The 16,816-nt window shown below is 37.1% G+C and overlaps 2 protein-coding genes across 2 annotated transcripts; one reads left to right on the plus strand and one right to left on the minus strand.

The window, feature by feature from the left end:
* Positions 1-5,122: 5,122 nt before the first annotated feature.
* Positions 5,123-7,928, minus strand: LOC120493343 (uncharacterized). The gene is made up of 2 exons (XM_089118634.1): positions 7,483-7,928; positions 5,123-7,404 (listed from the first exon to the last, which is right to left on the minus strand). Exons 1-2 carry the CDS (start codon positions 7,578-7,580, stop codon positions 6,765-6,767), a joined length of 738 nt encoding a protein of 245 aa, XP_088974760.1. The 5' UTR covers positions 7,581-7,928; the 3' UTR covers positions 5,123-6,764.
* Positions 7,929-11,814: 3,886 nt separating this feature from the next.
* Positions 11,815-15,362, plus strand: vrtn (vertebrae development associated). Its single transcript, XM_039692056.2, has 2 exons — positions 11,815-11,959; positions 13,182-15,362. Exon 2 carries the CDS (start codon positions 13,184-13,186, stop codon positions 15,227-15,229), a length of 2,046 nt encoding a protein of 681 aa, XP_039547990.2. The 5' UTR covers positions 11,815-11,959; positions 13,182-13,183; the 3' UTR covers positions 15,230-15,362.
* Positions 15,363-16,816: the final 1,454 nt, after the last annotated feature.

Raw genomic sequence — 16,816 nt, forward strand, 5'->3', positions numbered from 1 at the left:
CCACCTCAATGTCTTAAATACTGTTAAATATGAGTGTGAAGCTTGGGATTTTCTTTTTAAAGCTACAATATGTGATGTGTATTTTTCACTGCTAGGGGTCGCTAACCTGACCTAGTTGATGACGCATAAGCGGAATTATGAAACTTGGTGGATCTAATAATGTTTATGGATGAATGAATACATTGATGTTTTTAACATGACTGTGGTATGAAGCAGGTGATTGCTAATGATAGACAAATACCAGCGCCACTCCAGAGTCTTCCCGGTGAAGGTCTAAGGATGCTCGATAACTTCCGCCGATCGTAGAGTCCAATGCAATACCGAGAATTTATATTGAATTTTATACTCCATGGTTATAGTAAAGAAACGTTAGTCACAAAAACAGACACCCCTCGTTGTGTTTATGCTTCTTTTTAAAATTATATTAAATAAACATAACTATATAATCCCGCTTTCCTCTGTTCTCCTCCGCTTTAATCTCCCCAACCGGAAACTGACGAGCATCCTTGCGTCAAATGCGGAACTTATGCGTGCATATAGCCCATAGAGGCCGCTTAAAAATACATATAGCACCTTTAATATAGTTAATTATCGAAGTTTTTGTAAAATTCTGAGCTTGCATGTTACTGTTTTTATTCATATTTAGGAATACTGAAAGTGTTCGTGCAAGTGAGATGAGTAAATTAATGTTCACATTTAGTCTAGAACTAAAATCATCATCATGTTTACATGTTTATTGCAATTTACCTAATTGCAATTTACCTAAGAAAATACATCCGGACTAATGACAGAATGACAAATAAATGATTACTGGTTTTTATTCACGCACTTACGTAAAGCATATTTCAACCCTTTTAACATGAAGAATTTCTTCAGAAAACTTTCTTTAGAATTGCTTAAAACCAGAAATGACTTAAACCAAATATTTATTTTTCTCAAAAAATGGCCTTATCTTTGATGCCGCAGTCTGTTTCCGTTACACCCAGCTAATTGAATTTCTTCTCCATTATCCCTAATTATATGTTCCAAAACAGCAGAGTTCTGCCTTGGATCACAGACCCAGAGAGCCCGTCTCTCATTTCGTGCCCCTCTGATTTAGTCTGGTTTTCATGATATCCTTTTAAGGCAGGTCTGTTTGTCATGACTGTGGGTGTCTGGTCCTCATGGAAGCTGATCACGACTGACTTCAGTAATGGAGAGTTTCCATAACACATCATCCACCCACTCCAGTCATATGTTCATGGGCTTGGTCCTCTTGAAGGTGTACTTTACTGCACTTCACAGACACCTGGTCCTTTTGTAGTTGCTTCATTATTCGTCAATTAGCACAGACATTGGCTGTCACTCCTCTTTGAATTAATCTTTCATGAGGCTCAGATAAACCAAAGGACACTTCTAGTTAGCCAGTCTGTTAGGCATTTAAGAGATGCCTCTGTCCAGAGTGACTTTGATGAATTCATCGACTATGGTTTGTTCGTTCAATCTGGGCAGACCTTATAAAATCTTTAGTTTTCTTGCTGATTCCGATATGTCGATATATTTAAGACAGAAACCCAGGTCTAATGCCTAAGGAAAAACACAACTTTTTATTTATTTATTTACACCAAATGCATGTGATGCTAGAAACCCCTAAAATAGATTCACACTTTTTTTTTTTTTGGCTTTTTCCACTTTCTCCTTATCTGTTACTCCCACCGTCTGTCCTTTCACACAAGAGGTGAAAAGCTGAAAAGAGTGAAAAGCTGTGACTTGAATCATGTAGATGAGTCATGTACTCAATGGCCTTTAGATAAAATAAAATAAAAATAAAGCCCATGTATGTTGAGTTAAAATGTCTTTTTTTTTTTCTTGACCCACTTTTTGGGTTTAAATGTTTACAGATTCTGTATAAGTGAGATATAGCTTTGAGACTCGCATGCCTTAAAAGGACATAAACCGTTCTTGCAATATTTTAAAATGACAACAAAGTTCTTTAAATTTGCATGCTGGACATTATTTCCCAAGAACCTCAGCTGCCTGCATGGGAAACAATAACCTATACATGATGGAAAAAAAACGTGGGCAATAAGTTCATTTAAAAAGACATTTATTTAATGACATCTTCACAATCATTCACTGTATCAGTTTTTGACAGAGGAAAAGGTGTCAAAACTGTATTTTGGCCTGCTTGACGAGTGTAGATATTAATCAAGGTTGGCTCTTGATGGTATTTGATAAGATTAAATGTGTGCGTCACCAAACCAATTCCTCCCCTTTGTGAATAACCTTGACTAGAAATTGTTAACACAATTACTTTTGATCACCAAATGCATGTTGGATCCTGCAAATCCTGGTTATGTGACGTGCACAGTTCTGTCTATTTCTCAATCTCTGTATGATTTAAGGTCAGATTGGGACACTAGTTTCCAAGTGTTTCAAAACCTTTGAACGGTAAGGTGGATGTATTCGTTTTTTGAAAGATATCCCTACAGTACATGTAGAGAGATGAAGTCAACTGCTAATAGGGTTATCGGCTACCTTTTGCCCTCATTTCCTTTTCTGTTATTCAAATAATAATTATTAATATGAATTATGATGAGGTAAGATATGTCAGTTATTCTTGCCCTATGGTTGATATACAAATGTTTTTGTCTGAGGGCACCTGCCCTGCTCCCCTTGTGTTTCTAAATCCTAAATGTGACGCCCCCCTGTAAAATGTCAGATATACCCCACACAGTATCATCAAGAACTTGAGTTAATCCACAAAAGGTAAAAGAGGCCAATCAAGGTGAACTAATACTTTCACAGTACAAACTCTTGGAACATATACCGTAATAGAATTATGACTCAAAGAACAAATCATTTTAATCTTTGATATTAAAAAGACTTTAATCTTTGAAGTGGATGGACAGAATGTTGCTGCAGGTGAAATTACTTACTGTTCACAAATTGATCAACATGATTGATGCCACAAGGATTTCATACACATTGTCACCCCATTCAGAGTCACCCTGATACACTACGCCTGATACACCATATATATATATATATATATATATATTTTTTTTGTTTTATATATATATGTGTGTATATATATATATATATATATATATATATATATATATATATATATATATATATATATATATTAGGGCTGTGCAAAAGTTAATTGCGATTAATCGCATCCAAAATAAAAGTCTGTTTTACATAATATATTTGAGTGTGCTGTATATAATTATTTTGTATATATAAATACCTATGCATGCATGTATATATTTAAGAATTATTTGCACTTAAATTCTGTATATATATATAAATACATAATCTATATAAATATAAATATTTTATATAGGAATAACACATTTTCTTAAACATATACATGCATGTGTGTGTATTTATATATACAAAATAATTATATACAGCACACACAAATATACTATGTAAACACAGACTTTTATTTTGGATGCGATTAATCGCAATTAACTTTTGCACAGCCCTAATATATATATATATATATATATATATATATATATATATATATATATATATATATGCATTTGCTTTACACACCATTCTGTAGGCCTGTATTTATGCGTGGGCTGTTGGACAAAATTGTAAAAGTTTGACATTCGAAAATGAAAATAAAAAATAAAAAAATAGGCCAGCAATAGACTAGGCCTATAACAGACAACTTTAAGGTAGCTACAAGTCTTATGTGGTTAAATGTCAAAATAACTAGCCTATAATATAATACACTAGACTAGATTGTGTGAGGTCGGGGTAAATTAACCACCATCTGCTGTGACGTCACAATCATGTTGTGGTCTATCGATCTGCCTGAAGCCCAATTTATACTTCTGCGTCAGTTAACCACTGCCAGGTCGTTAGATGATTTTTGTTCAGTTGTTGAGTCTATTTAAAAAGACTATTTGCTATTTAGCTTTTATAAATAGTGGTAGATGTCCTCCACTTATATTTTGGATAAAGACAAAATCCACCATAAACTTGAAATAATTTTCTCTTAAGTGTTTTCTTATATTTTTAATGGGCCAAAAGGTGAAATAAATAGTGAGGTCCCATTTTAAATTGATATTGCTATGGCACCAACACTTTTTGCTCATCTAAACCTAATGGGAATCTGGTGAGAGGCAGTGCTATTTGTTTGGTCGAATGGAGGCTTAATGTGATGAAGAAGTCCCCATGGGGAACTGATGGCTGGAGGCGAGAGATACTTCAGGTCACTTTAAAACCAGCAGCAACTCATTCATTTTTTTTAAATACCCGTATATGGCTTGTCCAACAGGAGTTCAAAAATTTATTTCTAGAACTGTTTCTAGATTTTTTTTTATTGGACTACTTTGGTTTGATGGCAAATAGTTGAAAGAGTATGATGTTAAGTCTGTGTTAATTAGGCAAACGATTCCCTTTAGACAGAACTGCACTGATTAAATGCATCAAGTCCCTAATGGACGGTCCCTTGATCCATTCATTTCCAGTGAATTCCCTATATACAATATGCCATCTTATGAGCTTATTTGTATTTTTACAGACTAAGCATATATAATTATCTGAGACTCATCTGTGGGGTTTGGTTTACATTGCATGCATTCTCAGAGAGATTGATGATTCAGAGATGGCAACAAGCTTCAGTTTTGAGCATTGAGCTTTTGTGGAGACATCTGGTCACTGTGAGTGTCCTGCTGCTATCTTAAAGTGCTTTAAACGGAATGGTTCGACACATAAATCTGACTTTTTTGAGGAGTCTGACATATTTCAAATAGAGTTATCTATTTGGGTTACCTTAGCCAAAATTATTAAATACATAAACTAAATAATTATAAGATAAGAGTCTTGCTAACTTTAAAAATAAAACCTGACTAGTTGGTCTTATTGTTTATATAAAATATAAATATAAAAATATTGGTATAAAACATTGACCAAAAAGTTGTTTAATACTAGAACTACCTCTAGATTTAAATGTAATGTATTTTATTCATTTTATTAATAAGGATGACTTTACATATTTGTTTTTAAATAAATCATGTTATCAAAAAATAAATAATACAATTAAAAAGTGCCTCATAAACATGTTTAAGCAGGGTCATTTTGATACACGCTAAAATCAAGTTGAATAACAGTGCACTGAAGGAAAATATTTGTTTATTCATCCATCATATTTTGCATCTTATATATGTTGTTCAACCCACGGCGGTTTATAAAACACGCTTTTCAACATGGTTGAGTTTGCACAGTGTATTCTTCCTACTAGCCAGGCATTTTGCATTCAGATAGATATTTCATTCCTGAGCATTCCTGAACTCTATTGGCAAAGCGTTTTAACTTGCTTTAAACAGTGTTGCTCACAATTACTACACAATGAAATAGATGCTACTGTAGGATGTGTGTCCAATGTTGGTGATGTGAATGGCTCAATTTCCTGTTGTTCCAAAGGACATCATCCTGTCTAAAGGACATAATCATTCATGTTGTTCCAAAGGAACCATAAGCCTGTTGCTCTTTGTATGTAAAGGCAGTTACTGTATTTTAATTTATTATCCACTATACAATTAGTTCTTGTTCTCAGATTATTCAAATTAATGTTTCTATGTTTGGAAAACCTGAAATGAATGAGGAGCAGGGCTAGGAAATCTCTGTATACTTTGTTTTGCTCCACTTCGCTCACATATGCTGCTCTAGACAGACGTTTATTCTGTGCTGCGGTCCTACTCGACACGCTCCAAGAGAAATTCGGTCACAGGCTTGGGAGGCGTGCATGCCAACAAGGGTGCTAAAGACCACAATCTCTTGAGGCCAGGGGAGTGAGGTTTACATGCACAACTCTACGTCAGTTACACGCATCCCCCTAAACCTCACTTCCACCCGGGTCACGGCACCAAATGTAGTCCTATTCAACCCACTCTGAGTGAGTTTTGAATCAGGGTCTCCTGCGTGGGAGGTGGGCACACTAACAAGGACGCCAAAAACTGCCTCAATGCCTCTTGTGGCAAGAGGAGTGAGGTTTACACCCACAGAACTTACTGGCCTACGTCCGTACCTCATGCAAAGATTCGATGCTTTGACTTCTCTTGGAACTATTTTCATTGGAAAGAAATATACAAACTAACTGGTAAATTTTTGTCTAACATGTAAGTTACTGAATATTAATTTCCATGTTTATAGAAGTAGCAATGTAATCCTTCTTTTGTTCTGAATCAGCGTGGCTGTGATTACCTGCAAACGAATTATAGAGTGCAGCAGTGCCTGGCCACTTTTTCAACGGCCTGGATGGTTCAGAATGTATTTTTCACATATTTTCGCAATTTGCTTGTCGCAATTATCAGATTGGTGGAGATTTCTCTGCAGAATCTTCTGAAGTAATGTTTTTTTCAACAGGAATTCTGCTGTTAAATTCTATTTAAAAATATATATAATGTGCGATCAGAAATAATGTGGGCTGGTAGCTTCAATAAAAACATGTATACCGTTGAATAACAACCTCATAGATCATAGTATGTCTGTCTTTATAGGCTATGTTTATAAGTTACCATTCAAAATGAATTTATAGAAGTAAAAATTAGATTTTTACTTCTAGAGCCTGACTGTTGCACTCTATAATCTAACAACCTTTATAAGAGCTTTCCAAAACAGGTAGGTCAACACAGTTTCTGTCCTTGAAAAAGAAACAAAATTAAGAGAAACTATGACGTTCACAGTTGTTATTTCTCTCTGTGTGCAGTCATTGCTGATAATGTCATATAATTACATGCCACACAAATAATCTGGTGTCACACTCCAATAGCTGCATTCCCTGTGTCCTTGGTAACCAACTCCTCTTGCAATGGTGACGAACCCTCCATTAATTCTAGACCATGTTCTGTCAAAGATGAGATGTCAGGTCTTTCACTGTGGCTTGTCAAATATCCTTGGTCAGTTGTGGGAGAGGCTGAATCCCAAATATTTGGCTGATTCTCAGGGGTGCCGAACCCAGAACTGTCATAGATGTTTTGTTTAGTCGAAGATGTGGCTCCATGTGCCGAAGGAGGTTCAATTGATGCACCTGCTACTAGAGAAGTTTTTGACTCATCGCTAACTTCTGCTGTACTGAAACGTCCTGGTTTTTCTTGAATGTATACTGGGTCAAATGTTCCTATTTGGTCAGTTTTCGCTGTTTTTGTTGTGGGGATATTTGGTAGGCCTTCATGACCTTTGTTGTCAACCAAGTGCAGTTGTTCCTGTTGAGAAGTGGAGTGGGCGTAGGTGGGAGTCTGAGTTGATCTCAAACTCACCGGTGGTGTATTATTCATCTTGGTAATTGTCGGTACATCAATTGTTGTGATATTACTTGTGTTTAAGGGCATCATTGCGGCTGTCACCAACACATCTGACCGTCCAGACACAGAGGCAGACGTCGGTTTCCATATCAAACTGTAATAAATTGCCAGTATTATAGCAGCCAAAGACACTGACAAAACATATGCGAATACAGTAGCCAGTCTCACCCACTTTTTATTGGTTTTAGCAGCCATTTTAGCTTTTTTATCTCCCGTGTACGTAGCCGGTTTGCCCCGTTCTATGTTGGGCATAAAGTCCCGTTCCCTCATGTTCGCGCGGATTCTCCCTCTGTGCTCCAGTACGCCGTCCGTCTTGAACGCTTGTTATTGACGACTAATTCAAGAGAACTGACGGTTTAAAACACAGCGCTTGTCGATTATCCACGTCGCCGTTTTTTATTCATTCATCATTCCTCCAATTTTGCAAATCCGATCCAATAATGATCCAATAGCGACATGTTTCCAGCATGACAGTAGCGTGTGGTCGTTATTCCATGCAGAGATGACCGGTACCTAAACCAGAGTAGAGGTGGGTTGCATCTGACAAATGACACGAGAACTGACATGCAGACAGGCTCAGGCTCTGTGTTTGTGCAGTGAGGGGACCTTGTGCTGCTACAGCTAAAATGAACAGAGGTGGGTCTTACAAGTGCGCACTAACAAGTCGCTGCCCACAGCTAAACGTCATCCTGTCAGAATCCTGTGTTTGGGTAGCAGTCTGCTATTACTAGCAGACAAATAACATGGAATGGTTACATTTAAAAGGAAACTGTATCTATTTGGCCACAAATACATTTGAACAGTATTGCATTTATCAATTCGCTTATTAATAATTATAAAGAAGGTAGGGTCATCTGGTTTTTGAAGGGCACGTTTTCTAGCAACTTTATAAACCATTAAACAACTGTACACAAATAGACATTTATTTATTTATTTATTTAATTTTTAATTTTTTCTTTACAAATTTCATTTCTTTATCACCGGTCTTGATTTGAATAATAGTTTTCTATTCTGTTTTAGAAACCCTGGTGCATGACAGTTGTTTTCTTATTGACTATATTTAAAAAAATAAAGGCTATCAAATATAGGCTATTATGTATTGAATAGTTTAATTTGGATTTTTTTTTTTTTTTTTTTTTTTTTATCAAAGATTTTACCGGATCTGTCTAAAGGACACTTTTGCCATTTCAGATGTAGGATGGTTTATGACTTTCGCTTTTGTTGTACATGTGTCAAAACATTGCCTTTGTTTACTTTTGATACATTATTCATGGATATTCATCAATGAACTGATGCCACCAGCTGGGCAAACAGCTACACTGCACTATTACTGACTTTCTTTTTTCAGCACTGTCTTTCTTTTTTCAAAGTACACCATTGCTGTTGGTTATTGTGATGATAGAATATATATGATTGTCAGAAGAGAGATATTTGAAGTTGGAGTGATGATGGAGTTGACGTGTCTCATTCTGTGTACTCCCATATCAAGCTTGTCATTTTGACATTTTTCAGTAACCAGACAATAAAGAAAACACTGAGGACAAGTGTTGCCACTAGATGGCTTGACTTTTAGCAATGCAGGACAATAACAGACTATTTTTTTCTTTTTGAGTTATGTTATAGGCAAAGTCATAAGCTGGAATGTGATTCTTTTCTGTATAGCTTTACAGGCATACAGGCAACAAGAGTTGTGATAGAATGTCTTTTTTAAAAGATTTAAAGCCATAGACTTCCATAATAGCAATTCCAATAAATAAATAAATAAATAATAATAATAATAATAATACTAAATCACAATCCAACAAATAGGACATTTAATATGCAAATTAATTCAAATAGTGTTTTTTCAGCACATTATATATTATCATTAAAAAAAATTTTGGGTGTGAATTTAATGAGTAACTCTAACTGTAACTAATTAAAAAATATTTTATGCAACATATAAACTGATGAATCTTTTTTTGGTGAATTTTGAAGCTGTTATTTATTTATTTTTTTCTATGTAAGTTTTTAACAAGTTGCTGTATAAGTACTAAAGCGGTTATACAATTCCCAGAATTCCCAACTCACCTCGGTGAGTCTACATTTCTATGGCTTAAAACACATTTTTATTTTGTTTGTAATTTATATGCGTGATAACAAACCCCATTACAGGAAATAATGACCTCTGTGAATTGTGTGTGGGTTAAAGACCAAGGCATAGTAAAAAGAATCTGATGACAACAAATAAAACAGTAACGGCAAACTAATTTAAAACAATTGACATTTTAATTAAGTTTTTGTTTGTTTGAATAGTTTACTTTATACTATATTTATTCATTATTAGCACATGGGTGCATTTATTTTCTTCAGTGTATTTTCTCGTATTTTATCAAATAACTTAATTTATATTAAGTCACTTAAAGGGAGAGTTCACCCCAAAATGAAAATTCTGTCATGACAGAATTTTCATTTTTGTGTGATCTCTCCTTTTAATTGCCATTTTCAATAGAAATGAATAATAACCATGCTTGCTATAAAAAAGTAAAAACAATTGCAAATACATTTTCATAAAAGAAAAAAAAATCTTAATAGTTTATTTCCTTGAAAAAAAAAATATCACATTGAAATCCAAATAAATACATTTTAATATTGCCAGAGCGAACTTAAGTTAGATTGTTAGAAAATAAGGAAAAATGGCATCTAAAAATGTTTCCTTATCTCTGCGCACCTTTAGTTTGTATTTGTCAGTTAGTGAGGTGAAACGCTGTTTAGAAGCAAACTCTGACTGACTGCATGTGCTTTGGCGAAAGCAGAACCCATGTTGAGATGCCCCAATAGGTGTCAAAGGCCTGCTCTTGACTGTGCCGAGTCCACACGGCCAAGCTCAAGAACAAAGGGTTGCAAGACTCTCCTTGTCTGTGTCCCACAGATCTTTGACGGCCCCCCTCAACCCCCCAACATACACAAGCACTGCCCATACCACAGCACATACATACAACCTCAGCATGTGGCAGACTACCGGAGCCGACCCAATGTTGCCCCATTTGCATTTTAAGCACAGGATGGAAAGAGAACACTTGAGGTGTTGTAGCACACAACGGCTCATCAACATTTCAGCGAGTTTTTACATTACAGCTCCTCACATGCACGATTCACCCATGTATACCATAACAGCATGATGCTTGACTTAGAGTTCAAGTCAACTTTTGGACTGGCCGTTTAAGACAACTGAACCAATAATTATGTCAAAGTTGGCATAAGAATGAATAAATACACGCTACAGGGATCTTACGCATTGGTTTAAGCCTGGCATCAAGCTCTCTCCCCTCACAAACATACTGGAGAGGACGGGGGTTTGTAGGTTAGTGGGTAGAAGAGGTCAGGCTGATGTGGAGTGGGGGTGTGGCTGAAGGAGTAGAAACAAAAGGTTCTGTGAAAGACTGCAAAAGGTGGACAGGCAGAAGTGTTAAAAGTGATACCCTGAAGGAACAAGTGGGAGATATACACCTCACCATCCCAGATCTCTCTCTCTCTCTCTCTCTCTCTCTGCCATTTGCACATACTGTCTGCTCTAGCACAACTGCAATCAACAAATTTGTGAGCTTGACCTTGTCCTGCTAGTCTTTTAGTGATATAACTGGAGCATGAGCAGGACCATGACTATAATGGAAATGCTTTTGGAAAATTGCATACCTGCTGAATTAATGGAATGCTGAGGATGTTTTCAAGGGGTTCAAAAGGAAAATATGGTCTTTCTAACCCACTAAAAGAGAGCACTACACTAAACACATCCCCGGGTATACAGAAAAATCTATCTACATCTGATTGAAACTGGACCCAAGGCTTTTGGCATGGAAAGAAAACACTTCAAAGCCATTGTCTGAGGGAGTTCACTTTGAGCTATGGAAATGGAAATTTCCAGCATTCCTCAATGATAATTGGCTAACTCCAAAAGTGCAGTGAAGCTTAACTTTAATTACTAAGGAAGCTATAGACCCTATTCAAACTTTGTTTTCCATTTAAAATCTTTTCATTTTTGAAGTGTTATTGCTAATATAAAAATGCAAACATATAAGGTTGAACTTTGCAACAAACTTTTCATTCAAACTTTTTGAGAGACAAAAAGTCTCTCATTTTCAGTATATGCCTTTTCTATTGTAACATTACTGAACAGATTAAAGTAACAATGTTAACACATGTGGAAAATTAACTTCCAGGGGCCTGTGTGTGGTTTGTCTATATCATTAAGCACAAAATTATTTGGAAAACATCCTCACATATTACACATAGTGACACAAGGCCACTAAATTAGTCAAATTGTGTCACTTTCAATCTGCTACCGTTTTGTGAAGTTAGGGTATAATAAACATTAGTATAAAACCATTGTGTCAGAGAGAAGTCCTCATTATATTATGTGTGTGCGTGTGTGTGTGTACAACGCAACTACGGTAAGTGATTGACAATTTCCTGGAGGGAGGTCCCTCCCTTATCATGTGAAATTTCCACTGCTTGGGTTCAGATTGCGCTCGTTGTCACCTATGATGAGCACGTTGTATACCTCACACAATGGATTAAACTTGGAGTTGTGAGAAGGTCACAGTTTTGCAATTCCTGACTACTTTACGAACTGATTTAAACCTCAAGGGAGGGGAACAGTAAAAAGCTAGGTAAGCCCATTCGCGCGATAATTTTGTCCGTTTGAATAGTTTACTCTGAACGAAATTGTTTGTAATTGTTCGGAATAATTCAGTTTTACGTATTAGTCCTTTTTTATTTTCTCAAGTGTAGGCCTATTTTTTTCTTATTTTCTCAATTACTTAATTGTGTTAGGACAAATGGACAAAAGGTTAATGCGTAACCGTGGATGCTAAAAAGTAACGAAAGTGCTACGTTTTTCTCTGAGTTATGTTTTTTCGCCTTGTCAACGTACGTAGGCTCGTCTCTGTTGCGTTTGGGCTTCACTGTATTATTAGTGAAAAGCATCTGTTGATCTCTGTGTAATGGCTGGCCGTTTCTTGTTTCCAATAAATTGCTAAACATGTATTATATGGAATACAATAGCCTATGTAAGTTCATTTTAAAAAGAGTTTCATAATTCAGGGAAAGTATGGGTGGGAATCTAGAGTAAAATTCAGACTTAATGGAAAGTTGCAAATAAAGTAACAATTAAATATTTAATTTTCAACGCAGCTGTGGAAAAATATATTGGTAAACCAAGAATTATTTTTCACTTAACATAACAATACTTATAAATATGCCATTTTATAATGTGAATCAACCAGTTTCTTAATCAAAACTGTGCTCTGTGACTATACTGACATAATAACATGTCGTGATCATGATTTCTATGATACAGATACACCCTATACATGTTAAATGCAATAGGCTTCTACTTTTTGCAGAGCTTCAGCAATTTTAAGAGGGGAAAACTGGAACTAAACAGTGATGTAAAATGTGCACATGTAGTTGTAAATGCTGTGTGAAATTATAATTATTGGTAATTATTTTAGACAGTTTGACCCGAAAAGTAAATTTTAGCACAAAAATGGGTTAACTATTAAATTTTGTCAAATTACAATTCATCACATCACCATTTTACATGTTACTCAGCATTACCTATATATGATAATGCTGAGTAATATGTAAAATGGTGATGCAATGACTTGTAATTTGATACAGTTGAATCATATATTATTATGATGATTCATAGGTCCTTCTATTATTATCACTGCTAGTTGTATCCAAAAAACAAAAATGTTTTCATACAAATGTTTTAGATTTTTTCTCATCACAGTGCTGAAGTAGAGATCTCTTTTCATAGATATTTTACATCTGTTTATAAAAAAAATAGACGCACATTTTGCAACCCTTCATGTGTTTTCTGTGTAGGCATGATTCAGAGGATGGAAGTGGTGCTCTCGGTCTTGGGGGAGCTGCAGGAGGCCACAGAGTGCATGGGTCTTGATGCCCTCACTAAAGTTGCTGTGGAGGTGGAACAGGCCCTGGCCTCTTTCTGTCTTCCTTCAGCACTCTGCTCTGAGATCTCCTCATGGCTTGGCATCGACGCAGTAGCTCACAGACTGTACCCGGCAGACGCCCCGGCGGGTTTGCTTCCTCTGGTCTGCAAAGGAGAAGGAAACATGCTGTTTGAGGCAGCTAGCATGCTTCTAGTGGGCTCTACGTGCCTGAGTCTGGAGCTGCAGGTCAGGACAGTGGTGGAGATGCTTCTCTGGAAGAGATACTACCTGTGCGGTATGATCGACTCAAAGGTGATGCTGCAGGCTGTAAGGTTTTCCCTCTGCACTGAGGAGTCTCAGGACATGCTCAATCTGCCGATTCAGGTGCTGGAGGCCATCTTCGACGCAGATGTCAAGGCCTCCTGCTTCCCTGGCTCGTTTGCAAATATGTGGCACGTGTATGCGCTGGCGTCTGTCCTGCAGTGCAACATTTATTCGGTTTATCCCATGTTCAATTTAAAGATTCGGCCCTATTTTAATCGACTCATTCGCCCGAGAACGTGGTTGAAAGACTCCGAGCCCTTGACCCTTCACATCATGTGGTCGGGCGACCTGGAGGCAGGCTCCGTTTTCAAACCCCTCAACTTTGTAGCTTTGATTCATGCTAGTGACCTCAAAATCGGGAGTCCCAACAGCGAGCAGCGAATTCCCTCGGTAAAGTCCCTGGAGCTTCTGAATCAGGATGCCCAGCTGTCATACTCCAACCTCAAAGACAAGTTCAATATCACCAAGAGCACCTTTTACCGCTGGAAGAGGCAAAGCATCGAGTACCACAAGAAATCGGTGGCCAGGTATGAGGCCAAACACTTTTTCCTGACATCCTACAAGCAAGGGAAGCTGATTCCCCTCAGCCACTTCAAAGGGCTTTTCCCAGAAATTCCAAGATCCACTTATTACGCATGGAAGCAAGAGCTTGTGTCTACGTGCAGCATCTCGGGCGGCTCCACAGGGGAGCTGAGTCCTGGAGACAGCACTGAACAGGACTACTGGTCCTCACCAGAAGTCAAGAAGAAGCCCAACCAAGGGAGCTTTGCTAGCATGTTGGCGTTGAAGTGCGAGAAACTGGAAGGAGAACGGGCCCAAAATGTGGCTTTGATGCAGGAGGCGAAGAGCAGCTTGCAGAACTGTATCATTGCAAACGCCTCCTTCCCCTACAGAATTTTCAAAAGAAGGTTTCCAGGCATCTCCAGATCCACATACTACAACTGGAGGAGGGAAGCCATGTTGTTCATGCCGTTCAAAGAGCTCTCAGGTAGCAGTGAGGAAAGCTCAGATGCTGATAAAACCCAGAGTCCCAGAAGTCAAGTGTCTCTTGCTACGTTTGACAGGCAAAAACTGTCACCAAGAGTGAAGATCTCCAGACGCAAACAAAGGAAGCTGAGGCTGGCATACCACCAGAGGAAAACGTTAAGGGAAGAAGCCAAAATGCACATCCGGAAGTCAAAGATGTCCTTCATTAAATTCAAACTCAAGTACCCTTCAGTTTCCTCCTCTTTCTACTGGCTCTGGAGAGATGCTTTGAAAGGGAAAACCAAGATGCCTGACCTGATGTCTGAGACGGAGGAATCCCAGAGCTTGGCTGTCTCACCAGAGGTCTTCGAAAAGATAAAAACTCCAGGAATGTTTACTTTTGATGGGAACATCGATTGCCTGAACGGTCAGACAGTTCGTCCCTCTGAATTCACACTGCCTGAATACACTTTGCCTGACCAGTCCAATAATGAACACATGTTTGTAATGGATGTCGTTGCACTGGCTAATTTCAAGGCCCAAGCAAAGCTGTTTTTGCAACAACGCTTTGAAGAAAAGTCCTTTCCCACATTCAAAGAGTTCCGGTCCTACTTTCCTCTTACACCTCGTTCCACCTACTACATGTGGAAAAGGGCTCTGCATCACGGGGTGCCATTAATTCATGGCTAAATGCTGTTGTTTTCTTCACCACTGTAAAGTCCAGTAATTACATCCAAAACTGAAACTGCTCTTTTTTTTTTTTTTCACAATGCAATGTTTCTTTGAGACTGACTGTTTGTTTTTGTTTTTTTTTAGTCACCCGCATAATTGCAGTTCATGCATCTTAATTATTTGTCCTTTTCCTTTATTTGACCACTTGGTTCTAGCTCAAGGACATTTGCGTGTGTGTGAAATCAGACAGTCTTTGTGTCCACCTACAGTAAGTGCTGATGGCCCCCAGGCAAAAGGCAGTTCAAAGACATTATTAGGCTCTCTTCTGACCCCCACCCCCAAATATTTACAATTTAAATGAGTTCTAAGTTCTGATTAGGTTCATTTTATTTGATTTTCTTGTCTATTTCTTTTTAATTGTTTTGGGGTCTTTTTATTATTTTGTTTTATACTTGTTATTTTCCAGTTGATGATTTTCTTGAGCAAAAATGTATATTATTTTAATTCTTACGTTGAAGTGTTCTTTATTTCTTCTTTTATACATATATATTTTTATACTGACAATTGAATGTGATCTCAAAACTTTGGAAAATGGGAAAACTTTGTGGCCACTTTAAAATGGATTTCTCACAATTGAATGTTAAAGAATTGTTGCTGTTTTGCACATTGTTTTTGACCATGATGCAGTTCACACATGTATTTTTTTTTTTTTTGGTGCTGCTAAAGCTGTAAATGTTTGCCAATCTCTGATTTGATACTGTTGAAGTGTTTGCTGAAGTTGTGTTTAACTACCTAGCTGAAGTTCACAATGTACTCCTTGGATCATTATGCTGAATTGGATGAGTACAATGTTAATTTTGTTTATTTCATCATGTTGAGCATCTCATGGATGAGAACAATTGCTCTGTGTGAATAAAATCTGGTTTATGCCCACTGTTCTCACTGTAGGTGAATGTTTATGAGGTATTAGAAACTTTACCACCTAGTGTTGAGTTAATTTGTTAATAAAGATCTGTGTTAAAGTTGAGAACAAATATGCTCTGGGGTTAATTATGAAAATGAATATGTTGACCTCAAATTAGGCAGATCATTAGTCCAACAGCCTTTGAGAAGAAACTGTTGTTTAAATTGGCTCAGTAAAAGTTCCACCTGCATGTTTAAATGATCAGCTTAACATTTTTCTCAATGCGTAATTGGTTTAAAAATTGCAAATGAGAGTGAGAGAGCTTGCTGGTGTGGTTCATCAACATTGTGATGTCTGTCTTGTGTTTCTGGAGCACTCATAGTCCAGATTTTTCCATATCGACACTGTAGAAATGTTTACTGCACAGTAGCATAAAAATAATCGACAGGTGGGCCAAACATTCAGGGATAAACATCAGAATTAAGGAGTGTATTTCTCTATGGATGCTAGAAATCTGCAGAAATAAACGTGTCTCATTGAGTCAGTTTTGAATTTGCACCTTTTTAATGAACATATCAAAAAAACAACAGATACAACGATTGAAAATAAGAATAAATCCATAAGAATTAGAGACAACTCTTTTAAAAAAAATACTTCTATGATTGTCTTGGTGAACCTCTTTAGTTTTTGCTCGTCATGCA

This window comes from Pimephales promelas, chromosome 13 (genome assembly GCF_988280905.1).
Source record: "Pimephales promelas chromosome 13, fPimPro1.hap1.1, whole genome shotgun sequence".
Taxonomy (NCBI): domain Eukaryota; kingdom Metazoa; phylum Chordata; class Actinopteri; order Cypriniformes; family Leuciscidae; genus Pimephales; species Pimephales promelas.

Excerpts from the sequence above, each read along its gene's own strand:
- LOC120493343 (XM_089118634.1), bottom strand. The coding sequence starts at position 7,580 with ATGAGGGAACGGGACTTTATGCCCAACATAGAACGGGGCAAACCGGCT. Across the intron at positions 7,405-7,482 it reads GCTGCTAAAACCAATAAAAA|TTTGATATGGAAACCGACGT; the intron begins GTGGGTGAGACT and ends AATTTATTACAG.
- vrtn (XM_039692056.2), top strand. The coding sequence starts at position 13,184 with ATGATTCAGAGGATGGAAGTGGTGCTCTCGGTCTTGGGGGAGCTGCAG.